General features: G+C 35.9%; 1 protein-coding gene and 1 long non-coding RNA gene across 2 annotated transcripts in view; one reads left to right on the top strand and one right to left on the bottom strand.

The window, feature by feature from the left end:
* LOC131164588 (oligopeptide transporter 4-like) overlaps window positions 1-27,918 on the bottom strand; it is a 68,315-nt gene that overhangs the window by 29,198 nt on the left and 11,199 nt on the right. Inside the window, exons 3-5 of the mRNA XM_058121886.1 lie at window positions 16,976-17,539; window positions 16,174-16,426; window positions 15,600-15,782 (exon numbers count right to left, since the gene is read on the bottom strand). Of these exons, the coding sequence (XP_057977869.1) occupies window positions 15,600-15,782; window positions 16,174-16,426; window positions 16,976-17,539 (1,000 nt within the window). The remainder of the gene's footprint in view (window positions 1-15,599; window positions 15,783-16,173; window positions 16,427-16,975; window positions 17,540-27,918) is intronic.
* LOC131164589 (uncharacterized) lies at window positions 14,553-16,501 on the top strand. Its single transcript, XR_009139287.1, has 2 exons — window positions 14,553-15,267; window positions 16,191-16,501. It is a non-coding gene; the product is annotated as an uncharacterized LOC131164589 (long non-coding RNA).

Below are 27,918 nucleotides of genomic sequence, written 5' to 3' on the forward strand. Positions count from 1 at the left end.
TGAAAAGAACTATCTGGTGCACGATATAGAATTAGCAGTAGTGGTGTATGCACTAAAGATCTGGAGGCATTATCTTTATGGTGGGAAATGTGAGATTTTCATTGATCATAAATGTTTAAAGTATTTCTTCACCCAGAAATATTTGAATATGCGGCATAGAAGATGGTTGGAGCTCATGAAGGACTATGATTGTACTATTAGCTACCATCCAGGGAAAGCAAACGTGGTGGTTGATGCATTAAGCAAGAAAACGGTAGGAGGAATGGTGTCAGCAATGAAGATTCAGCACCCTATTTAGATGGATGTGGAGAGACTGAGGATAGAACTCGTGGAGGGTGACCATTGGGTATTTATTGCCAATCTAGTGTTGCAACTGACACTATAGGAAAGAATCAAAGCAGCATAGAGGAGTGATACAAAATTGGTAGAGCTGATAGAGAAAGTACATGATGGTTTGGAGGAAGATTTTAGTATCTTAGATGATGGGGCCTTGAGGTTCCATTCCAGGTTATGTGTACCTACCAATCCTGAGATTAAGAAAGTGATTTTGGAAGAAGCACACCGATCCTTGTATATGGTACATCTTGGTAGCACTAAAATGTACAGGGATCTTCAAGATTTGTTTTGGTGGAGTGGGATGAAAAGAGAAATTGCCGAGTTTGTAGCACAATGTTTGACATGCCAGTAGGTGAAAACTGGGCATCAGAGACCGGCGAGGTCATTGTAGCCGTAGTATATTCCTGAGTGGAAGTGGGAGCATATAGTGATGGATTTTGTCACTGGGTTATCGCCGGCGCTTCATGGACAGGATGCCTTATAGTGGTGGATCGACTTACGAAGACTGCCCAATTCCTGCCTATCAGAGTTAACTACTCCTTAAATAGATTGGCAGAGATATATATATATATATATATATATATATATATATATATATATATATACAAAAGATAGTGAGAATGCATGGCATGCCTATGTCCATAGTTTCAGACCAAGACCCACGATTCATATCTCATTTCTGGAGAAGTTTGCAAGAGGCCATGGGTTCTCAGTTGTCATTTAGCACTGCATTTCATCCTCAGACAGATGGAAAGACGGAGAGAATGATACATATATTGGAGGATATGCTACGTGCGTGCGTGCTGGACTTTGGAGGCAGTTGGATACAGTTTATGCCATTGGTCGAGTTTGCATATATAATAACAGTTATCATACTAGTATAGGGATGGCACAATTTGAGGCATTATATGACATGAGGTGTCGATCCCTGTTATATTGGGATGATATTGGTGAGAGACAGATATTGGGACCAGAACTGATACAACAGACTCAGGAAAAGGTTAGACTCATCAGAGATAGAATCAGTGCAACGCAGAGCTGACAGAAGAGTTATGCTGATTCTCGCCGTCGAGAGTAAGAATTTGGCACAGGGGATCATGTGTTCTTCAAAGTGGTAGCACTGAAAGGTGTTATGAGATTTGGGAGGAATGGTAAACTGAGCCCTAGATATATTGGGCCATTTGAGTTTCTAGAGAGAGTGGATCCGGTTGCTTATTGATTACGCGCTTAAACTACGTAATTAGGTGATTTAATTCATGCATTGGGGCTTATATTTTTAATTAAATACCTAATTACTCTCAATATTTTAACACGATATCCTATTTATAATATTTGGATTTTATTGAGTCATTTATGAATTTTTGGCATTTTTTATAGAGGAAAAATTATTAGGAGCTAAAACTGGTATTAGTTCGTAATTTGACATAATTTTCCTATCCAAGCTCCAATAAAGATGATTCAAAATTTTGGAGAAAGAAGAGAAGATTATCTACAACTTCCGTGTTTTGAGCTTTGAGAGAAACGAGCTCTAGGAGGGTCAAAATCACCCTTTTTTGCCGGGAAACAAAAATAAGGAAAGAAATATATATATAAAAATTTTACCTTGATATGACCCAGCCATGCAGCTAGGTCCGGATCCCCCATCTGTGGGTGTAGGGTCTCTCTCCCCCTCCCCTATTTATTTCTTCTCTTCTTCTTGGTAGCTAGCGCCCTCAGGCCTCCTTCTCCTTCTTCCTCCTTCCCTTCCTCTTCTCCTTCTCCTTCTTCTTCCTTTCTTCTCTCTTCTCTCCCACTCTCAAACGCTCTCTCTCCTCTCTTCCATAACTGCACAACCTCAGCTCTCTTTCTCTTTCCCTATCTCCTTCTCTTCTCCCATTTCCTCTAGCTCTCTCTCTCTCTCGGCTGTTGCTGAACTAGCCAAACCTGCTACCATTTTCTTCTTCTTCTTCTTCTTCTTCTTCTTCCTTCTTCTTCTACTACTCCTCCTCCCTCCATCTCTTCCCTTGCCTACTACTACTCCAGGGACACAAAGACTCTCCTAGTTGCTACTCGTTCTATTGCCAGCTCCTCTGCTCTGTCGGCTCCCCAGTGTTGCTGCTCTTGGCCACTGCTGCTATTATGCTGGAGAGGGCAAGCCAATTACTACTGTTGTAGTTGCTGAAGCCACTAAGAACCAAGCCAGCTACCGCACTCGTTGCTGTGTGCCACCAACACAAGAACCCGAGGTGCCTTTTATTCTTGCTGAGCTGTTGTGTGTCACCACTACCAGCCCACGAACACGACAACCAGTTGCAATGATTAGATCTTCACCAACCCAAGAGCTTCCACACACGGTTGCATCTCTAGCTATCTCTCTACTGGCCAGCCATCCTCCTTTCTCTATCTTTCTTTCTTTATCCTTTTATTCTTACAATTAAATAGCATGATGAATATTGTTATTTTTTTAGTTGAATTTGAGTTAAAGTTTTAAACTTTTGAATCTTGTTGAGTTACTGTTGATTAAGTTTATTTTTTTTTTCCTTCTCTTAATTACTAGTATTAGATTCAGTTTTTGCTTGAGTTAACTTTTATTTTATTAAAGTTTGGTTTAATTTCTTGAAAGTAAAAAAAAAAGAATAAATACCAAAGAAAAAAAATACCTTCCTATTCATTTAAATTGGTTGTCTTTCTTTAGAAGTTAAAATTTTGTTGGGTTTGATTTGAATTAAGTTCATTTAATTTAAGTCTAGATTTTTATCGTGTTTTCGTTTAGTGTTATTGTTAAAGTTTTAATTTTTGGTTAGTTCTTAATTGCATAAAATCTTTGGTTCTTGAGTTTGCATTCGATTGAGATTTTTAGAATTGCTTGTTTTAATTTACGTAGAGCGTCTTTAATTTTTGTTCTGAAGTTCAATGCATATTTCAATTTTTCTCTAGTTAATTATAGGATTTTTGTTTCACGTTATTTAATTCAGTGCATGTTAGGAATTAGGATTTAAATTGCATGTTCGTTTAATAATCAAAAGAAATCTCAACCATCTTGAAAAACCCGAATCTGAACTGTGTTCAATAACTTTTTATTTTCAATTAGAAATATGTAAAATTTGGAATTTAACCGCATTCCCTGAGGAGACGATTTGGCCTTTGGGCTAAATATTACATGACATAACTCATATACTTGGGATAGCTTTCGAACTACTCATTTTTAGAGTGAGTCGCTTACAGATTGGCCTTACCACCTACTTTGTCTAGAATTCATGATGTATTTCATGTTTTGATGTTGAGAAAATACATGTTGAACCCCTCCCATGTGATCAGATATGAGGCACTGGAGCTTAGTAATACTTTGTCTTATGAAGAAGCGTCAGTGCAGATTTTTGATTGGAAAGAACAGGAGCTGTGTACAAAAAGTATACCATTGGTAAAAGTTCTGTGGCACAAACATGTAGTGGAGGATGCTTCTTGGGAGTTAGAGGAGCAGATACGCCAGAGATATTCGCACCTGTTCGGCAAAAATTAGAGTTAAAGTATGTAATTTAATTTGTATAGTGTGGGTTAAGTAGTGTTTAGATTTTAATGGTTTTGGGAAGAATTTTGTTTCAATGGTTGTAATCTCTCAGGACCTTTTGTGACCATGGTATTTCTCCGCCATAAGTGAGGATAAGTAATAAAATAAGTAGCCAATTGTTCTTCAGTGGATGGTGTATAGTATAGATAATAAATTTTGGGGACGAAATTTTATAAGGAGGGGAGAATGTAGTAACCCGAATAATTATGGGGAATTAAATAATAAAGAAAAGAGAGGAAAAAAAATTTAAGGGGGATGTAGCAGGGCACGTTCGTTGATGAACAGTCTTCTTGGGCTCGTCGACAACGTCGACGTGGACGTGTGTCTTGTTAACAAGAGTTTACCAAGCGGCTGATTTCGGGACCTGAAACTCATCGACGAGGGTTAGGTGCTCGTCGAAGAACTCCCTTCTTGCCTTTGTCGACGAGATGACGTGGCTCATTGACAAGGCCATGTGTCCAAAGGTCTATAAATAGAAGAAAATCGAGTTTCAGCGAGAGAAATTTATTTTTTCTCTTTTCCTTCTCTCTCTAACTCAGTTCTCTCTACTTCTCTCTACGATTCTCGCCCTGTTTCTCCCCGTTTCGACGATCAAAAACCGCCATGTTGATCCTGGGGAGATTCTCTATAAGTCAGCTAGAATAGATTGTTGGTTAGGCCAACTTGGGCACCATCCCAAAATCAGGATAAGAAGATTATTTAGGTGTTTTCTCTATTAGCAGACTTATTTGAGTCCAAATTATGTATTATACAATAATCTACTAGAGTTTTGTGGAATAAAATTAGGGTATTAAATTTTCAGGGTTAGGGTGTTTTGGGACTCTACAGACATGGGTTGAGGACCTTGGCGGATATTTTACAGGAGTTCAGGCATATTATAATTTAAGAAATTGTGAATAGGCAGGTTCAGGAATATGAGTGAAATAATTTTCTGGGAAAATTTAGTGATTTACTAAGGAATTTGTATAAATGTATTATTGCAGGATTTTGGGGATAGTACGCCGTGAGCATGAAAATAGAATTGGAGGCGAGCCTCCCAGCCAGTTAGGTAAGAGAAATATGTTATGTTAGGAATTTCATAGACTTTACCAGTAAATTATTGTATTTGTTTATTAAGATATAAAGTATAAATTATGCAGTTTTACAAATACCAAAACATGAGTTTAATTAATTGTGTGACCTGAGTAGATATTTGTTTAGTACAGAATTTATATAGTTTTTCAGAATATCATGATTTACAGTGTTTTTGCATAGAAACATTTTTCACTAGATTATATAGAATTATGAATTATAGTGTATATACAGACATACATTTTACAAATATTATACAGACAAATATTTTACAGTATTTACAGATTGCCATGATTTCCAAAACCAAAACACTCAGACTTTACAGATTATTCTATTAGATATTACAGATATTTCAGTCAGATATTACAGTTATTCTAGTTAGATATTATAGTATTTTCAAATCATATTTATAGTGTTATGGTTATTTTGGAATCACGATAAAAAAAGTAGAATATTTATAGAAATAATATATACAGTATCAAACCCTGATGAATCAAGTTATGTTTAGTTAGCAGAGCACGATACCATTGCTAGTAAAGATCAGAGTGCAACCACACATCTTAGATAGTGTGTGGATGGTTTCCGTTAACCGTGCCTGGAGGGATTGCAGACTCCCTAGAAGGCTGGGTTGAGGTGGCCGATTTGACGAGGTAGTAACCAGTTCCGAGCCTAGGAGAGGTTGTAGTTTGGTCGAACTGAGGATTGGCAGAGTACAGTTGACTTACCTAGTGGGCCAACCAGGATTAAGTCCCCTACGGGCCGCACAACCCTGTCATGAGGGGTTAAATCATGACGTACAGTTTTCTAGGGTAAACACTGATTACGCGCTTAAATGGCATAATTAGGCATTTTAATCTGGTCATTAGGGCTTATATTTTTAATTAAATGGCTAATTACTCTCAATATTTTAAAAAAATGCCCCATTTATAATTTTTGAGTTTTATTGAGCAATATATGAATTTTTGGCATTTTTTTATTGCAAGAAAATTCTCAGGAGCCAAAACCGGCATCAGTTCGTAATTCATGCATAACGTTCCCATACGAGCTCCGATCAAGACGATTCAAGTTTTTGGAGAAATACAAGAAGATTATCTACAACTTCTATGTTTTGAACTTTGAGAGCAACGGGCTCCAAGAGAGTCAAAATGGGTCGTGTTCGCAGAGAGAAAAAATGAAAAAAATATATAATACTTTTGATGTGACCCGACCATGTAGGCCGGGTCAGGTTAGCTGATTGGATCTCCTCGGCGCCGGGTCTAGGTTTTCTCCCCCCCCCCCCTCCCCTATCTCTATTTATTCTTCCTTCTTCTCCTTATTCGGGTGTGCCCCCGCGCACCACCCTTTTCCATACTCCCTCTCTTCTTCTACTCTCTTATTCTCTCTGAACTCTCTCCCTCTTTTTTTTTTTTTTCAATCTCTCTTCTTCTCTGTTTCTCAGTTCCCCTGCTCTCTCCCTCCTTCCCTATCTCTCGGGCCTCTCTCTTGCTCAATTCCCTCTCCCTCGGTCTTAGCTCTCTCCCTTTGTTCCCCTCGACCAACATAGCAAACAATCGAGAATTCACCAACAGACCTCCAACTAATGCAGCCATGCACAACACAGACCAGCTTCAGACCTCCAGCCACCTAGCCCCGAAGATCCTCTACTGTAATAGACTCGTGAGCATCAACACCACTCCATAGCTTCACCCCAACTGTTGCAGCCACACACAGCCACCGAAGACCCTCGGAAGCCGCCTGCAACCACAACAAACCAGGGACCGTCTCTCTCTCTCTCTCTCTCTCTCTCTCTCTCTCTCATCTTTTCTTTCTTTTATTAGTTTGTTAGTGAACATTGAAAAAAGTAGTTTTCAAATTGGTTTTTTTTTTATTTGTTTGTTAGCTAGCTAGATAATGATTAAGTCTAGTTTTTTTTTTTTAGTTTATTTGTAATTTTAATTATTGAACATTGCACGGTATTTAAGTTTCATTAAAATTATTTATTTATTTATTTGCTCTTAATTAGCGGTAGATTCAAGTTAATCATTTAAATTAAGTCCGATTGTTTTTTTTTTTTTTTGCAAGATTTAATTTTTTTTGTTGAAACTCGATTTAGTTAGGGCCGTTTTTATTAAAGCTCATGTTTTTATTGTGTTCTGTTATCATTTAAGTCGTTAATGGTTTAATTTTAGTTCAAGTTCTTGATTCTTATTAAAGGTTTGATTTTTTTATCGTCTGCGTTTATGTTTGTGTGAGCTTCATTATTGCGTGTTTTAATTACGTGTTTAAAGTTATCGTCTTTAGTTCAGTGCATGCTAGGATTAGGGTTTTAATTTGCATGTTCATTTAATTTGTAGAAGGAAATCTCAACCAATCTTGAAAATCCTAAATCTGAACTGAGTTCAGTAACTTTTATTTTTCGATTGGGAGAACGTAAAACTTGAGATTAAAATGCATTCCTTGAGGAGACGATCTAGCCCTTGGGCTGAATATTACACGACGTAACTCCTATACTTGGGATAGCTTTCGAGCTACTCATTTTTTGAGTGAGTCAAACACCTCAGTTATGTATATGTATACAAATTTATAGAATATCAGCAGATATAATATGATACTAGAAGTATGAAAAAGTAAAAAACTCAGATATTACAGTTTTACTTTAAACTATGATAGATGCAAATATATACTGTATATTGATTTACCAACCTTTACAATTTTAGATATTGTCAGTATAGTATTTACAAAACTCAGTTGCCACACACTAGTAATAGCATATTTCCTCTTACTGAACATTGTCTTATCCTAGTAATTTAACATTTTTTTTCAGGTGATCCAACTAGGCGAATAGATCGGGCTCACAGATAGAGAGATGTTGTGTATTGCCCTGTTTATAGGGTAAGTATATACATGAGATTGTATTTTTGAGTAAATGATACTAGGGTGATGTGTAAATATGTATGTATAGTTTGGAAACATTGAATTCTGGTATTGTAAATATGGGTGTATGACTATATGTTTTTCGCTGCATAGGTATGTCAATTTTTATATAGGGATACCTCAGTGCCCATCTGGGACTTGAGATGTTATAATAGGTATTACAGGGGTATCAGAGTAAATTATATTAAAAAAATGATGTAATTTTGGGTCGTTACACGAGTGATCTCCCATCAGACATAGGGAACCAGCAAAAGGCATCAACATTGCCTTCATCCCCCTTAGGAACTCCATTCCCAAAATGACTGGAAAGTCATCTAATGACACCGCTATGAAATTCACATGAACTTCCCACTGCCCAATCTTCATAGTAACTTGCTTGACTACTCCTAGAATAGGTTGGGCAACAGAATTAACTGCTTTCATGCATCATGTATCCTTCTCTAAGGATAAGTTGAGTCTCCAAGCTTCCAGTTGCGAAACAAAGTTATGGGTAGCCCTGGTATCCACTGTAGCACGGGTACTGTTCCCATTGATTCTCAAGTCTACAAACATTAGCCCTCTGGCTCGTGTAACATTTGGGGCTTTAGGCAGATTTTCCAATGCGCTCACCTGCCGCATTGCACCCATCCTTGGGATATCATCCTCTTCCACATCATCTTCCACTGCCTATTATGCAATAGAAGCCTATAAAACATTAAGTGTTACTTTGTGAGGGCACTCAAAAAATCTTTGAACCTCGACACAAGTAACTCTCAAGTTTACCCTTTCCTTTGGGTGTGTTGAACCCTCGAGACGACGAAGCTTCCTTTGAGGTTGATGCTTTATAATCAGCTCCCCCACTCTAGGTTTGCCTTTCTTGAAAGACTTCCATTGTTTCCTTCTCTGCCATACCCTTTGGACGAAGCGATATTCTCCCCAACATAGTCAGTCAAGCGTTCTGCAGCAGCTTGAGCAGTAGACAAGTATTGAACTCTTTGTCTATGAAGTTCAATTATTGCCCATGGTTTCATCCCCTATAGAAAAAGAATAACTTGTCCTTCTCCGACATATCCCTGATATCCAACATTAAAGCAAAAAATTGTTTCACGTATTCCCTGAGTGACCTAGTATGCTTGAGGTCTCTCAGCTTTTTCCTTGCATTATACTTAACATTCTCAGGAAAGAATTGGACCTTGAGCTCTTTCTTTAAGTCTACCCAACTATCAATTACATAACTTCCATTTTCAATGTCATCGTACTTAGCACGCCACCACAGTTTGGCATCACCAACCAAGTACATGGTTGCAGTATCCACTTTCACCTGTTTTGAGGCCATCCTCACAGCACGAAAATACTATTCCATATCAAACAAGAAGTTCTCTAACTCCTTGGCATCACGGGGACCCCCATATGTCCTGGGTTCTGGTACCTTGGTCTTGCTAACTCCCAGAGTGTTGGAGTTCCCCATAGTAAGAATCATCAAATTCACCTTTGCATCTAGATCAGCCATCCGACCTACAAAGTTTCCACAGTGTGGTGAAAGTCCTCTAACATTTCACTTATCAATCTTGCTTGATGCTGGTGTGATCCCATCACTTCATCAACAAGTCCCCTCAGTTGGGCCATTTCGTTGGTCATATTGTTGGTTGTTTCTTCAACCTGCGCTTCTAGCGTGCTGATCCTCTCAGCATTGTTTTGTGCCATGGTCATTCACCAAAGCTTTCCAAGTCCCACAACGAAGGTAACTGAATTCTCGTAGCAACTGAGTCTTGGCTCTAATACCAAGTGTCATGGTCCAACTATTTTCACACCCTTGTGAAGGGCTAGATAAAGCACTCTTGCTTAACTAGTCAACCTATCATTTACCAAAATTCATCCACAAAACACTTTTATTAGCATTCATTCAAATAGCAGTGGAAACAATAATCAATTCATGAAAGCCGTGGCAAGCAAGCAGTAAAACATTGAAGCAAACATAATTCATTAACAACACCTCCGTTGACATTGTGTGCTTAGCGAGGGAGGCAAGTAGGCTAAACACGTTGAAAAAAGCTAGTGAGTTTTACAATGACTGATGAACACTCACCCTCCCTTAAAGAGCTTTCTAGGCTATTCTCACTTTGGCACTAGAAAACATCAAAGTGACCGAGGAGTCATACTGTCTTATTTGGCATACAATGAAACAAATACTGGAAAATAACACTATACTAGTATTTACATGATGGAAACCCATCCCAAACACATGAGGCAAGCGGTCACAGGCAAGCATAATGCCCTGAACAAGCTTAGCTTGTGACATTATGCTTGTCCAAACTTGGAGAAGGTCACTTGTTAGACGAAGTTCGGCGAGGTCAAATTTTGGGTGGATTGAAATCCAAGGCATGGTCCTATTGAAAGCTTAGTAGAGAAAGTAGAAAGGATTGAAAGTCCAAGGGACCCAATAAAGATAGAATGCATTCTTAGTAATTGTGACCAAAGCAACGGGCATATCAGGAAATGAATTTTTAGGAATGGTAGATGGGAAAAGCATGCTAGCAAGCTTAAAAACATAAGACAAGTAGGTTGCAAAGGGCAATTTTATGGAGTTAGGTCTATAATTGAATGGCAAGAGTTATTCAATCTTCATCCGTGGACGTTAGAAAGGGGAGGATTGGCAGAGGTTTCTACAAAAGTTGCAAACTATTATGGGTCTGGAGAAGATGAGTAAAGTCGTGGCTCAACCTTCAGGGACTCATGATCACCAAAAGGAGGTCGGTTGTTCAGAGGTAGTGAAGGGTGGATGGGCAATGCGGGAATTTTGGGGGTTCCCAAATGGCATTTGCTAGGAGTTTTTTCTCGGTTTATCCTTTTTTTTATATAAAAAATGTATTAAAAAATATCCTATTTTGGGAAGTATTTCCCATAATGATTTTGACGTAATTTTGCTACTTGGAGTAGCGAGATTTAAAAGGGCTAGGCACTCGAGTGTTGACGCATGTCAAGGCAAATCTTGCTAGACGAAGTAGTCAGATGGCTGGGAAATAAAACAGTTGTTCGCTGTTTTACACGTGAAAAATATCGCTATTTCGTCTAGTGAGATTTGCCTTGACTATTCAAGCAGATCTTTCTCCTTCTCTTCACTCGTGAACAGACGTTGCAGAGTGTAGGCTTCTGGTAGGAGGAGGACGACAGAGGCTAGCAAGTTGCCGTTGATGGAGCAGGTGACCGTTGGCATTTGAATTCGATCACATTGTATGCCCTAGCGATAGTCGCCGATATTGCAGGCTCATCTAGTAGATAGGCGGACGCCCTGTCTGACTCTGCCACGACCCCGTCGATATTATAACTACTAGATGACCCTCTTAATGCGGAGGAGGTAGATGCACCCTCTTGCCACCTCAGACTCGTCAAGAGACTTCATACGAGTTAGCTCCCCATCAGCTTCACATGGATGTAGATGATGTAGTACCGATTGGCGAAGATGATGGACATGGAGCACATCGACGAGATTTTGAACATACTGGTATCAATTGTGTTGGATAAATATTTTCTTTGAACATGTGCATGGATGGATATGCTCAATTTTTAAAGGGGACTCTCCCGAATTTTTTATAGTAATTTGATATTTTGGATGTGTATGAAACTGGTGAATGTAACGTTGTGAACATACTGATATCAATTGTGTTGGATAAATGTTTTCTTTGAACATGTGCATGGATGGATTTGCTCAATTTTTAAAGGGGACTCTGCCGAATTTTTTATAGTAATTTGATACGTTGGATGTGTATAAAAGTGGTGAATGTAACATTGTGAACATACTGGTATCAATTGTGTTGGATAAATATTTTCTTTGAATATTTGCATGGATGGATATGCTAAATTTTTAAAGGGGACTCTGCCAAATTTTTTATAATTTGATACGTTGGATGTGTATGAAAGTGGTGAATGTAATGTTGTGAACATACTAGTATCAATTGTGTTGGATAAATGTTTTCTTTGAATAGGTGCATGGATGGATATGCTCAATTTTTAAAGGGGACTCTGTTGAATTTTTTATAGTAATTTGATATGTTGGATGTGTATGAAAATGGTGAATGTAACGTTGTGAACATATTGGTATCAATTGTGTTGGATAAATATTTTTTTTTGAACATGTGCATGGATGGATATGGTCAATTTTTAAAGGGAACTCTACCGAAATTTTTATAGTAATTTGATATGTTGGATGTGTATGAAACTGGTGAATGTAACGTTGTGAACATACTGGACGCCCACACTATGCTAACTGTTTATCAAAATTTGAGTTCCAATACTCAGATTACTATTATTTATATTATAGAATATTGAGTCAACAACAACTAAAGAACTCAATATAACAGTCATACGTTATAAATATACACTAACTCATTCGACATATACCATGGTTTATGTGAAAACAATTCATGCCTGGTCAAGAACTGCATACTTATCACAAAAGAAAAAAAAAGATGATGTCAAACTTCATGAATTGTGAATGAAAGTTGCTGCCAAATGAGCATAGCATACCAGTGCAATTGCATACATGAAAGTTGACAAGAATTAGAGGGCTGAACTTTGTTCCTAAAATTTGAACCCTATATCGCCCCCCCCCCAACTAAATTCAACATGCATGCTCAAGCATGTACCAAACGAAGTCAAATTTCAAACCAGAAGACTATCTTTATTACCCAACATGGCTAGACATATGAAACATTGTTAAAATTTTTTTTGATCACATATCTATTTCAAATTAATCCAAGGAAATAGTGTGGGTAACAAGTGTAAAAAAAGGACTTGGATAAGCACAAACACCTCTATAATTTGATCCAACTCAATGTTCAAAACCTGGTTGAACTGAGACTTGCTAACCCCATCCCTAAACAGACATAGGTTTAAGAAGTGAAACTTCCTCTACCGGAAGAGTAACTTCCCAAGTTTCATTTGGCTATACATACAGACACAGGTTCTCCTTATCTAGATCACAGAGGCCATAACAAACATCAACATCATAGGTTAAGGCATGAACAAGACCAGCTTGTCTACCGCTGTAATCCTTGAAGATCTCTTCTACAGTTTGTGGACTAGAAGCCATTTCCATGGCGTACGAGAATAAAGTGATTCAATAGAACTTGAATTCAGATAGAATGCCGAAACCTTTTGGGCATTTTTTGAAGAACAAAGAACACGAGGCCGCAACCATGGTCATAGATCGAACTCTACCAAAGACGTTTGGGATAGGTACCCTCCCCATAACACTAACAAAGCCCACCTATGAATAGGGCAACAAACAAGCCCATCTTCTCTATTCTTGAATTCAATCTCACTTCCCAATCTCTCCCTGAAGGCCCCTGCATCACTTTCCACTCTCTCTCTTTTGTCGGTAATTTCATTTCTTCATTTGCCGATTTCTCTCGAGCTTCAATCTTTGCTTTTTCGTTGTGTTGGAAGGGTTTTGTGGTTCTGATTTCTGTTATGCTCGGTGTCTGCATTGGCTCTGCTATTTTTGTTTTTATTATTTTGGGGAACTCAGTAGACCTGTTCCGTAATGCGAAACAGTGTGTATTGGGGTTCATTTCTTGGTGGGTTTATTTTTTTGGTGGAAAAAGGTGGTGAAATGACTTGTAAGAAGATTCCATCCTAGGAGATTGCTGAAGGAGCATTTCAAAAGGCTCTCTAGTGTCTACAAGGGTATGTTTTAAGATTCATTTCAATGAAATATTTTTTATTAAAAAAGAAAAGGAAATCACAGAAATTTTTTTTTTTAAGAAATAGTATGTTCATTTGTTTTTTTTTTCTTTACATCATATATGATTAGAAAATGATAACTTATTTTATATGATTAATAATTTAGAAAACCCAAATGTTGATCATTTCTAAAATTATATTTTTATGCATTGTTTTGCTATACCTTTTTTTCCTCAATTTTCTTGATATGAAATATGAAAAATTAAATTCTCTTATATTTATTTTACTTTTCCCCCCCATTTTTCATTTTCTAAATAGGGTCTAAACTCAAGTTGCTGTTATCAATTAATTAGTCTCTCTAATTGATTAACAATTTCAAAAATAATTATTTAAATTAATATTTAAATATTTCATACTCAATAAAATAATAGAAAATTTCCCTATTTAATTAAATATAATTAGTCTATATTTATAATATATGATTGTTATATTAATTTATGATTAAAATAATATTTTTAATTAAATTACAAAAATATAATTTATTCTATGTGAAAATTTAAATTAATAACCTTCCAATAATTTAATTAATCATTATTATAATAAATAAAAAAAAAAAAGGTAAAACCAAAAATTTCTTATGCACTATAAATCTCGCTACTTGAAGTGGCGAGATTTAAACAAATCTCGCTACATGAAGTCGTGAGATTTAAATGGCGTCCCCAATCTGGTTTAGACATGTGGCAAGCAAATATCGCTACTCCAGTAACAAGATTTGTCTATGTTTATCTTGAGCGTGTCATGTGTCAAATCTCACTACTTGGAATAATGAGATTAATCTACGTTAGAGTCATCCTGAAAAATACTCCCCGAATAGGGTATTATTTAATATAATTTTTTAAAAAAAGAATAAACTGAGAAAAACTCCATGTGTTGGAGTGGTGGCGGCAGTGATACAAGAAAGGGATGGTTGCGAGTGCACCAGACAGTAGTGGGCTTCAAATTTGTTGGGCAAGGAATTCTTGATACCACATATGGGCCCAGTTAAGCGAGAGGCTTTTAGTGGAGATTTGGTCCAATTTCAATTCGTTGGGGTCTTAAGGGTTCTTTTAAGAAGAGCATGGAAAAAAAAAGGACGCCCCTCAATCGAGAGACATTTCAGTGCATACACAAGGAAAGTAGAGTTGTTGAAATGACCTAGTGATGGCGGTTTTTATATCATGGAGCCTTAAATTGGGTCGAAAATAGATTTAGCACAGAAGGGTTAGTGAGGAAAGTTCTATTGAGCAATGAGAAGAAGAAATGGGGTGTTGTTTCGAACGAGGAGGGTGAGGTGGGTAGCAATTTTGGATTATGACGGAGAGCTACGTATAGATGGAGGTCATTAACAACTCAGGTTTGAACCACATTCTTCTGATATTTTGAGCGATTTTTGCTTTAAGCTTCCATCTCTGTTGGAGGTCTTAGAGACTCTGGTCTGGAGAATGCTTGAATAGGTGAGGAAAGAGAGAAGATTGAGCAGACTGAGCTTGTTCCTGGTGCTTGCTTTCAACATTTGCTGGATAAATATGGGTTTGCGATTAGGTAATTTGGTGGGAAAGGAAGTCTCTTTGGATGGTGGTTAAGGTAACTCTAAGAAGGGACAAAGGGAATTGGCAAATTTGCAGCGCTCTATTGACTAAGATGGAAAGGGACTGAAATGGGGTTTTCTTCGGTTGTGCTAGTTAGGTTTTTTGGATGCGGTAGGCAATTCTGTTTTGGGTTGTCTTTTATTCTTTGTTATTAGCTTTCTTTTTTAAGGATTTTTTGCCCTATTCTGTTTGTACTTGCTCTCTCTCTCTCTCTCTCTCTCTCTCTCTCTCTCTCTCTCTCTCTCTCTCTCTCTCTCAATATATCTTCTTTTGAAGAGAAAAGATAATACCAAACATCTTGCATGCTGGCATCTCTCTCTCTCTCTCTCTCTCTCTCTCTCTCTCTCTCAATATATCTTCTTTTGAAGAGAAAAGATAATACCAAACATGATTTTAATTTTTAGTAGATGTCATCTTGATTGAGAGAACAAAACAAAATGTACCTGCACTAAGAACATTGACCTTGGGGGGATCTTCATGTAGTGCCCCAGCTTAAAATCATTAAGGAAGGAAACCGCCTGAGCCATGCTCATATATCCATAGGTTTTGAAGCATACATTTGCTATTGGTTTTCCTGGTAATATAACTCCCATGACGTATTCTGTGATTATGTTGAGCCCTGGTGTCTGCATATAGCATTAAAGCATCAATGACAGAATTGCATATTTACATAAATAACAATACAGGAATTGCTGCCTTTAGACTTGATATGCTTGATTAGGGACACCATAATACTACCTTGCAACAATTGCAAAGTTAAGAAATGTCATCTTATTAAGCCATAACTCCATTTACAACAGCTGTTTTAATTTTTAATTCTTATTTTGTTGCTTCATTAGATGTAATTTCATAAACACTGGTCAGTAGTTTTGTGTTCTTTCCTGAATTTATTTAGTATTCAAATTTGGTGGAACATAATTGGTCTTGTCAAGCATGAAACTAGAACTAGGCCCCAAGATCTAATTCTCGTCCAGCAGATTAAGAGAAGGGATTTGGGTGAAAGTCTTGACTCATTACCTGGTTTGTTGTGGCAGTAATGATGCTGATTGGAAGTGTGAAAATAAAGGCCATGGCACAAGCAAAGAGGAGCCCCCACCATGGCATCTGAACCTGATCTTTCATAAAAATGCAGAGCACAAGAGAGACTGCAAGTGTCACCCCAAGCAAGATATAAAACCACCAAGAAGGTATATCCTTGTATTTCCTCATCAATCTGGTATGAATATCTTCCTTGCCTTTGTAAGAAGCACGAAATCTCTCGTAGATTTCTCTGTTTAAATTTCAACATAATGTGAGTGCACTTTGGAAAGAAATTTAAAGAATGAAAGAAGTGGGGTTTTGATGATGGATTTTTTTCCCTTAATATATTGTTTATCTAAACTTTTATTCAGTGTTGAAAATTTATATTTCCATATAAAAGCATGTCATAATGCTAAGGGGTAACCAAGCAAAATGCAGTTGACTGAAAGCATTGAAAATTATCTTGACATCTAGAAGTTCTAGTAGGAGAAAATAATAAAATTTTGGAGAGGTATTTATTTTTGTACGACAATGCTGTTACTAATTGGGAAGACAATGTTCTTAATAATTTTTTTTAAGAATTATCCTCAATGAATGAAAAATTACGTTACTTTTTAACTGAATTTAAAGGGGAAAAAACTTTTGATTAGGAAAACTTAATACTAGAATTATTCATCATTGTGTCTATGAGAAAACTTGTTTTATTAACATATTTTTAGGCAAAATAGTTCTCTCTCTGCCTGAATATAATTTTAATTGGGACAAAAATGTCATAAGCATTTAAGAATGATTACATCACCTTCCATAGAAGAAAGCTACGTGAGTGAGGGTGGATGCAATAGTGGCAAAACCGAACCCATAGGTTAAAGCAAAAAATGTGCTTAGATGAATCCGCCCTTGCTCATTATACTTCATCAAGTCCATCTCAAACTTGTCATTCACAATAGCTGATATGTTATAGTTTTGACCTTGGGCTGTGAATAAGTGTGATGAGAATATGGGAAATTTTTGTGCACCATACAGGTCTAGCCCCCAGTAGGCTGTGGGGATTGCAACATAGATTATCAAAGCATAGCCCACAAAGACATTGACAATGGAAAAGAAAGGGCAGATGAGGGGACTGAACAAGAAAGATGCCACAGCAGACCAGTCGAGCGTTAAGGCTCCAACTCCAAGGCCCTTCATACCTGAACCAATTTGCTGGGCAGTGACTGACTTGGAGAATGCCCAGCAGACCCATGATATGTTTGTAAGTGTTGGGAACAGGTACCCAGGGAACAAATACCAGGAAAAGCTACAGATTAGAACAATTACAAAGAACTTTGCCCTTGACATGCGTTGCTTATCTTTCTCATGCAATGCCCTGCAAAATTAAGATCCAGGAGTATCTCTGCATTAGCTAAAATTAGAAAAAAAAAAATCATAAAACTTATTATTTGTTGCACATTATACTTTGCAGTGCTGAACAATGACCCTTGAAAAGAAATAGTAGCTTGTGGTAGTCCAGCATCTTTAATATGGGAATGTATATGTTGATGGTAGAGTTAAGATGATGATAATTGGAAATAAATGTGCTTTATGAAGTTATAAGTTGGTGATATAATGATATGAAGTTCATTGAGGTGGGTTTGGTCATTTTCAAGGACCTCAAGATTCTAGCTTAAGGAGCTAGGAATGGGAAGCATATGGAAAAGGAGAGGTATTGGCCTTTGACTAGACTAAAAATGTTGTTTGTAAGATGGAGTGCAATAGCAAAAATTGATCGTGTTTAAACTCAGTCTATAGGGTGAGATTTTTCATTTATAGCAGCCAACACTCCAATAAGACTTACCATTGATTACAGTAACTCTTAGGTCAACAAAAAAAGAAAAAAAAGAAAAATATTTTCTCAAATTCTAACAAGAGAGTAAATGGGAACTAATAAACAGCTTCATGTGGTTTGGCCAATACGAAAGAAGCAAAAGGGGAAGAGAAGAGAGGGGATTTGGTAAAAAAATAAAAATAAAAATGAAAACACAACTCACAAATTAAATTAATCTTCTAATCTACCCAACCAGAGTAATTCATGAGAATTTATGGAGTGAGATAGCAAGTAAGGATTTAATAGCTTTAAATTTTTCGTAGGAAATTGCCTATGATCACGTAAATCAGCCGAGAAGCATTCATTTAGTCGACCCAATCGAGTGGGACTTAAGGCTTGGTTTTTTGTTTAGCAAGTCATGAAAATTTATGGAAAACGTAGTATATGAAAATTATGCCTATATCACGAAAATTTGGATTGCTCTATTAAGATGACAGTGTTTTGTCTATTTTCTTTTGTTAGAGGATTTCTTGTTCTTCTTTTTTGTATCATTTTCTCTTTCTGCTTTTAAGCCTAAACCTTTATGGAGAAATCCTTTTAGATTTAATAACTTACTCATTAATATACTGATTATATTTAAAACACTGATTAAAATCCTATGCGCTTAGCTCAGTTTTGCTTCTTCAAATCCTAAATAGGCTTGAAACAGTCCAAATAGTTGCCACCTGTCCAACATCACAATCTTTGGGGGAAAAATCATAAACAATGTGTAGAAAGTGTAATTAAAAAGAAGAGTAAGGTTTGGTGAAAATATGCGAACCTACCATGAGGTTTCAAAAATCTTAGGATCCTCCCTTGAGAATTGGTAAAAAGACGTAGACCTTCTTTGAGCTAGGAAACACAAACACTTTTGGAACTTTGTAGTATTCGAGACATATTGGATATTGACACCTGCCCGATACTTCCTGACATGTATCCAACACATGTTGGAAATTGATTAATTTATTTTTATTTTTGGACATAGCTGAGAACCTTCTTGACACTTTCTCACAACAGCGAGGATACTTCTAAGACACTTCTTGCACTAAAATCTTCGTTTTGTTGTCCCCTTAACAAAATCCTCCTAGAAAAAGGGACAAGTATAGAGACTAAGAGTCAAGGTGGTCTTCACGTTGATGGCACGTATGGTACATAGGAATGGAATGGAATCGAAGGGAATGGAATTGAATTTACCACTTGATTTAGTATGCTCTCCATTCAAAATTTCATAGAATTTCTTTCCTATCCCATACCATTCCATAAACATGACGCGAGTGGTTGAACTTTGAAGCCCTAGCACTACTGCCCTATCCTTCGCACTATCGGACCTCCCATCCCCTAAAATCTCCCTTTAAAGCCATCACCAGCTTGCCACTCCCCCCCACCCTCCCAACTTTGACGAGCCATGCCCTTGGTTTTTTTCCTTTTGTTGTTGGACCAATATTGTAGATGATTTCATGAGTGTAATTTGTAAAATGTGTATTTTATAATTTTGCATAATGGTGCTCGTATTTCATTTTAAATCAATATTATCACAATCTTTGTCATCCAAAGGAAAAACATGCCTAATATATATACATATATATGTGTGTGCGTGTTTATATTAATTAATACATTTATCCATATAGTGTAATACTTATTTTTTTCAAAATTGCGTATCATTATGTCAATATCATGTCGTATCCATGTTTCATGTAAGTATCGGTGCTTTCTAGCCCTTGAGGTTTCAAAAGTTTCGTGGACATCCTGTTTGCCAAAATGATGCAGCCTCCTTTGATATTTAGCAAAAATACAATCCCGAGGGTTATAAGTGTCTCAAAAATCAAATGTCAAGGAAGGTCTACGGAATTTTTGAAACTGCAAGGGAGGTCTATGTCTTTTTGTCAACTTCAAGGGACGAGAAGTCTTATCTTTTTGTCAAACTTCAAGGGAGGTTAGTCTTTTTTGTACTGAAAGAATAATGAGGTAAATTTATGTGGATGATGAGTGAGTGTTTTGGAGGTGTGTTTCAGTAGTTGTGAAGGGGAGTTTTTTGGTGTCTCTCTAATTGGGTGAGTTAGTACCCTTTAAAATAATTAATATTCTTCTCACTTCTCCATTTTTTCTCTTCCCCTTTTGTGGCAGTTCTTGTTTGTGTTTGTTTTGTTGCTTTCTGCCCTTTCCCATTCTGTTAAACTAGATGTTTTTCAGTGATCCTTGTACCCACTCTTCTGTCCTTTTCATCCCTTTTAGTTCCTTTAGACTTCGTTGCCTTTTCTCATTATACTTGTTCTCTTTGCGTTTTCTCTCAGTTCAGCCATTTGCTCTTGTTTGAGCTCTTATGTTTTACTTACTTGAGGCGCTTATTGCCGCTGGTGGTGTTATCTTGGTTTCTCCAAGCTATATATATTTTTTTCACTCTTCTTTGTACTAGTAGTCTCTATCATGTTCACAATGTTGTCTTCATTGAATTTGCACTTGTAGACACGTTCGTCTGGGCTTGGTTTATTGCTTATAAAGACCAACCATTTGGAGTCAGAGAACCAAAAGTACTTCTTTAGTGTAGATTAATTTTATTTATGTTTAGATTGCTCAGGGTAGGTGGTGTGGGTTTTTAGTTCTTGCTGTATTGCCTATGTGAAATAAGTTTGTGTCAATTTAAAAAAAAAAAAAAAAAACCCTCGAACTTGCACTTCACTTGTGTAACACAAATTATCTTTGTACACAAAGTTGGTCCCAAACTCAGATAAAAGAGTAGGGTTACGTTAGGTAGCTTATAGCTAGTGTAAAAATTGTCAAATCTATATATCATGAATCTTTACCAAATCCACATGGGTCAAGGGGATATACTAGGCCCATATATAAGGGAAAGGTTAAGAAGTTAGCATTAGAAACTAAGATTAGATTAGCAACTTGGAATATAGGAACACTTACGGGCAAAAACATGGAAATAGTGGAAACAATATTTAGAAAGAAAATTAACTTAATTTGCCTTCAAGAGATGAACTCTGCCTGTGATGCACTTAATATCCTAATTTTTTCACATACAGTTGGTCCCAAGCCCGAGTAAAGGAGGAGGGTTCCGTTAGGTAGTTGACAGCTTGTGTAAAATTGTCAGATTACTATGATATAAATCCATACCGAATATTTGCTGGAGCGTCTCCTACGAGCGACGCGTTGCACTTGTACCACTCGGGTGTAGCAAAAAGTAGGGAGGGTGGGCTAGGTCATCACCTTGAAGTGACACACCGTGTTGGCGCCCAGGTACGGTGTCAAATATGCGAGGGTTCTTGCATTATTTTGGACGCAGGTAGGTAAAGAAGTTAGTTTAGGAAACTAGGATTAGATTAGCAACTTGGAATATAGGGACACTTACGGGTAAAAACATGAAAATTGTGGACACAATGATTAGAAGAAGAATTAATATAATTTGCCTTTAAGAAACTAAGTGGGTGGGGGAGAAAGCTAAAAAAAATTGATAAATTAGGATTTCAACTTTGGTACACTGGAAAAGAAAAACATAAGCATGAAGTAGAAATTATTGTAGACAAAAATTTAAAAGATAGCATTGTTGATGTAAATAGAATAGGAGTAAAATTATAAAAATCAAGATGGTATTAGGCCAAGAGATACTAAATATCATTAGTGCTTATGCTCCTTAAGTCGGCTTAGCAGAAAATCTTAAGAGACAATTTTGGAAAGATATAGATAGAATTATATAAAACATATTAGGGACTGAGAAAATAATTATAAGAGGAGATTTGAATGGATACGTTGAAAGGGATAATAAAAGTTATGAGAGGATACATAAAAGATATGGATATGGAGACAAAAATGAACCTGAGGATATGATCTTAGACTTCGATATGTCATATGCTTTTAGTATAATGAATAGTTGCTTTAAGAAGAGGGAAGAACACTTAATAAAAGTGGACAAAATAGAAGTCAAATAGATTTTTTTTAACTAGGAGGGTAGATCGTTTATCATGCAAGGATTGTAAAGTTGTTCCAGGTGAATGCTTAAGCACACAACATAGAGTCTTAGCGTTAGGTATATGTATTAAAAAATGGAAGAAAAAGGATAAAATAAACTAGTATAAGAGAACTAGGTGGTGAAACCGAAAGGGAGAAAATATAATAAAATTTAAAGATAAAATGATCAAAGATTGGGGATTGGACTATAGAGGATGAGATAGATACAAATACTATTTGGAGTAGATTAGTTAGCTCTATTAAAAAGATAACAAAAGAGGTTTTAGGTGAATCAAGGGGAAGATTCTCGAATAGCAGGGATAAAAATGTCCAAAAAGCCATAAAGACAAAAAATTTGGTATAAAACATATCAAAAATGTAGAAACATGGATAACTTTGAAAAGTATAGGGATGTGAAAAAAGATGCAAAAAAGGCCGTTAGTGAAGCTAAATACGGATCATTTAATAGTTTTTATGATAGATTAGATACAAAAGAAGGGGAAAGAGATATATTTAAACTTGTTAAAGTTAGAGAAACGAAGAGTAAGGACTTGGGAAATGTAAAATGTATAAAAAGTGAGGATGATGTTGTCTTGGTTATGGACGAAGACATTAAAGAAAGATGATGAAGTTAATTAGTAAGTTGTTTAATGAAAACCAAATGGAAGACTTAAACTTAGATTCGACAAATGAGGAAAAAACAAAAAACATGAGATTTATTTGCAAAATTAGAGTTAACAAAGTTAAGTTTGTATTGAAAAAGATGAAAAATGGGAAAGCTAGGACTAGATAACATCCCAATTAAAGTTTGGAAATGCTTGGGTGATAACGGAATTATATGGTTAACTAATTTATTTGATACAATTATAAAAAATAAGAAAATGTTAGATGAATGGAGGAAAAACACATTAATACCTATATACAAAAATAAAGGAGATATTCAAAATTGTAATAACTATTGTGGAATTAAACTTATGAGTCTTACGAGAAAGGGTAGTTGAACAAAGATTAAGGTTAGAAATAAAGGTCTCGAAAAATCAATTTGGTTTTATGCTTGGCAGATCTACCATAGAAGCTCTATATCTTTTAAGAATATTAATGGAAAAGTTTAGGGAAAAGAAGGACTTGCATATGGTCTTTATTGACCTAGAGAAAGCATATGATAGGATACTTTGGGAAGTTTTATGGTGGGTTTTAGAAAAAATAAAGGTGTATGTAGTAGGCATACTGATGTCATTAAGGATATGTACGAAAGAGGAATGACTAGTGTAAGGACTATAGATGGAGAAACTAGAGAATTTCCAATCACCATAGGTGCACATCAAGGATTTGCTTTGAGACCCTATCTTTTTGCTTTAGTGATGGACCAACTGACTAAGAGTGTTCAAAATGAGGTTCTATGGTGTATGTTGTTTGCAGATGATATTGTATTAATTGATGAAACTAGGGGCGGAGTAGAGACTGAGTTAGAATTATAGAGAGAAGCTTTGGAATCTAGAGGATTTAGGATAAGTAGAAATAAGACAGAATATATGAAATGTAATATCAGTAATGGTAGGAGGAATATTGGAGACAAAGTTAAACTTGATGATGAAGAAAGAAATAACACTTGTAGATTTCGATACCTTGGATCTATTATGCAAACTGAAGGAGAAATTGAACATGATGTAATGCATAGAATTAAAGCGAGTTGGGTAAAATGGAGAAGTGCTTCAAGTGTGCTTTGTAATCGTAGAATACCCTTAAAATTAAAAGGGAAGTTTTATAGAATGGCTATAAGACTAGTTATGCCATATGAATTTGAATGTTGGGCGAGGAAGAAACAAAATATCCAAAAAGTAAAAGTTGTCGAGATAAGAATGTTTAGATGGATGAGTGGTATAATATTGAAAGATAAATTAAGGAATGAGTATATTTGTGGTAAGTTAGGTGTAGCTCCTATACAAGATAAGATAAGGGAGGGACTAATTAGATGGTATGGACAATTGCAACGTAGGCCAAATAGTGCGTAGTGAGAAAGAGTGAGTAAGTTATTGTGGGGGGTAGTAGAAGGGATAGAGGTAGACCTAAAATAACATGGAAGGAGATAGTGAGTAAGGATTTAATAGCCCTGAATTGTCAAAAAGAAATGGTCCATGATCGCATAAATTGGCGGGAAAAAAAATCATATAGTCGACCTCACCTAGTTGGACTTAAGGCTTGGTTTTGTTATTGTTGTTGCTTTCAAGAAATGAAATGGATAGGGGAAAAAGGTGGAGAAATTGAAAAATTAAGATTTAAACTTTGGTACACAGGAAAAAAGAAACATAAAAACGGAGTGGGAATTATTGTAGGCAAAGACTTGAAGGATAATGTAATAGAATGTTAAAAGAACAAAGGATAGGATCATTAAAATCAAGATAGCTTTAGGCCTAGAGATGGTAAATGTTATTAGAGCGTATCCTCTACAAAAAGGCTTAGCAGAAAATCTTGGAAGACAATTTTGGGAGGATATGGATAGTATTTTACAAGAGATACCAACATCTGAAAAGACATTCATAGGAGTTGATTTGAATGGAAGCATTGGAAAGGATAATATAGGTTATGAGAAGATACATGGAAGACATGGATATGGAGATAAAAATGAGGCTAGTGATAAAATTTTAGATGTTGCAATTTCTTACTATTAAGTTATATTGAATGTTTGCTTTATAAAAAGAGAACACTTAATAAATTTTAAGAGTGGGCAAAATAAAAGCCAAATAGGTTTCTTCTTAAAATAGGGAGGGGGATCGTCTATCTTGTAAAGATTGTAAAGTTAGTCACGGTGAAAATTTGGCTACACAACATAGAGTCTTAGTATTAGATATATATACTAAAAAAATGGAAGGGAAAAAGTATAGTAAATCAACAAAAGAGGACTAGGTAGCGGAGGTTGAAGGGAGAAAATATAGTAAAATTCAAAGATAACATCAAAGAGTGTGATTGGACAATAGTAGGTAAGGTAGATGTGAGTACTGTTAAGAATAAGATGGCTAATTTTATCATAAAAATAACAAAAGAGATTTTAGGTGAGTCCAAGGAAGATACTTAAGTAGTAAAGAAAGTTGGTGGTGAGATCAAGAAGTCTAAAAAGTCTTTAAGACAAAAAGAAACTGGTATAAAATATTGCAAAGTTGTAGAAATATAGAGAACCTTGAAAAGTATAAAAAGGCAAGAAAAAATGCAAATAAAACCATTAGTAAAGCTAAACATAGAGCTTATGATACTTTATATAATAAACTAGAAAGAAGGAGAAAGAGACATTTATAAACTTGCTAGAGCTAGAGAAAAATAAATGTAAAGATTTAAATAATCTAAAATGTATAAAGGACGAGAATGATAATTTCTTAACTAGAGAAGAAGACGTAAAAGAGAGGTGACAAAGATATTTTGATAATTATTTAATGAAAACCAAAACGAAAGATTGAACTTGGAAGTGATAAATGAGGAAAAATTTAGAAATAGGAGATTTATTCGCAAATTAGAGTTGTTGAAGTTAAGATAGCTTTGAAAAAGATGAAAAATGGGAAATCAGTAGAACTAGGTAAAATACCAACCGAAGTTTGGAAATATTTAGGGGATAAAGCAAGTATATGGTTAACTAACCTATTCAACATTATTCTAAGAACCAAGAAAACGTTGGAGGAGTGGAGGAAAAGTACATTAATACCTTTATACAAAAGCAAAGACGATATTCAAAATTGTAATAACTATCGTGAAATTAAAATTATGAGTCATACAATGAAACTTTGGGAAAGGGTAATTCAACAAAGAATAAGACTAGGAATGAGAGTTTCAATGAATCAATATGATTTGATTCATACGAGATCAATAACAGAAGTTATTTATCTTTTAAGAAGATTAATGGAAAAGTTCAGAGAAAAGAAGAGGGTTTGCATATGGTTTTTATTGACCTTGAAAAAGCATATGATATACTAGAAAGAAAGGTAATAGATATACCGAAAAGAAAGGGGTATGTAGTAGATATACTGAAATCATTAAGGATACGTATGATGGAGTAATAACTAGTGTTAGGACTGTCGGAGGGGAATCTAGGGATTTTCCAATCATAATTGGTTTACATCAAGGTTCTACTTTGAGTCCTTATCTTTTTACTTTAGTGGTTGACGAACTTACTAAGAATATCCAAACGAGATCCCTTGGTATATGTTGTTTGTAGATGATATTGTCTTAATTGATGAAAGTAGAAGTAGAGTGGAATCTGAGTTAGAACTTTGGAGAATCACTTTAAGGTCTAAATGTTTTAGGATAAGTAGGAATAAGACAAAATATATAAAATGTAATTTCAGTAATGCAAGGAGTAGTGGAGGGACGATTAAACTTGATAATCAAGAAATTAATAACACTTATTGATTTTGCTAACTTGGATCTATTATACAAGAGGAAGGAGAAATTGTAAAGGATGTAGTACATAAAATTAAAGTAGGTTAGGTAAAATGGAGGAGTATGTCAGGCATGTTGTGTGATTGTAGATTACCCTTAAAATTAAGAGGAAAAGGTCTATAAGGCGGCTATAAGACCAACTATACTATATGGTCCAAAATATTGGGCGATTAAGAAACAATATGTACAAAAAGTTAAAGTTGCCAAAATGCAAACGTTAAGGTAGATGAGTGGAATAACATTGAATTATAGATTAAGGAAGGAGCATATATGCAATAATCTAGGCATAGCACTAGTTGAAGATAAGATAAAGGAGGGGTGAATTAGATGGTTTGGGCATTTTAAATGCCGGCTAAGTAATACACCTATGAAGAGGACTGGGTTAGTAGGCTTAAAATAACTTGGAATGAGGTAGTGAGAAAGGATTTAATAGCTCTTAGTTTAGTACAGAAAAATGCTCTCGATTGGGTGACTTTGGAAAAAAAGATTCATGTAGCCAACCCCATTTAGAGGGACTTAAGGCTTGTTGTTGTTGTTTTGTGCTAGCAGTGAGTTTCTCTTTGAAAAGTTCTTATGGCTTTATGGCTACTGAACTTTAACCAACAGAATGAAATGTGAAGGCTTTTGGGAGTTCTCTACATAATCCAGCTTGGTTAGTCTTTATGCATCAGATTGTGAAAGACACAGTTAGTTCAATTTTTGAGTGCTTTAAGAGTTCCAGGGGTGCAGAGAATCAGAAGTTTTTCTGCAATGCAAAGATTTTGGAAGTTCTTTTCATAATCCAGTACTATTTCCTTATTGCATCAAATTGGCAGGACTCTCTTGTTGCATTGAATCAGTTCATCATAACTGGAGGCAGTCTCAACTCTCAATTATTTTGAACAGTTTCAAACCCTTTAGTTTCTTGCAACTTTTGGGTAGGGGACTTTTACTGAAAGCCTAATGTTTGTTCTGCAGTGTGCCATGTTTGTTGTTAGTGGGAAGCAATGTCAAGCAGAGCAGTTTCAAGTCATCTCTTATGGTTTATCCTTAATCTTGGTGCATTTAACAAGTGGCTTACTCTTGGTGCATTTAACAATTGGCCCTTCTCTGGTCTGTCTGTTTTTGTGTGATTGTTTCTATGTTTTCTTCGGGCGCCATCTGTACCAGCTTTCTTTTGGGTAGGGTTAGTTTTGTGATGGAGTAATTCTGCCACCTGGATGTACAGCTCCCTTTTTAAAGAATTTTAATTAATTTTTTAGCTGATAAGAAAGAGTAATATAAATATTATAGCTTCAAAGGAAAATGCTGTTTTTTTTTTTTGGCATAAAATCAGCTAAGGATAGGAAGAACAATGTCACTGCTACATGGCAATAAATAGATATATATGATTACATATGATAAATATTATGTTTGCAACACTTGTGTAGCTCTAAATATTAGGTTTGTAAGATAGAGGTCTTAACTACAGTATCACTTTATTGCCTTTGAAGTCTATAAGGGAAGCTTACAAATGTGTGTTAGAATTTCTGTTTTAGTATTTAAAT

The sequence above is a fragment of the Malania oleifera genome, chromosome 9 (genome assembly GCF_029873635.1).
Source record: "Malania oleifera isolate guangnan ecotype guangnan chromosome 9, ASM2987363v1, whole genome shotgun sequence".
Lineage (NCBI taxonomy): Eukaryota > Viridiplantae > Streptophyta > Magnoliopsida > Santalales > Ximeniaceae > Malania > Malania oleifera.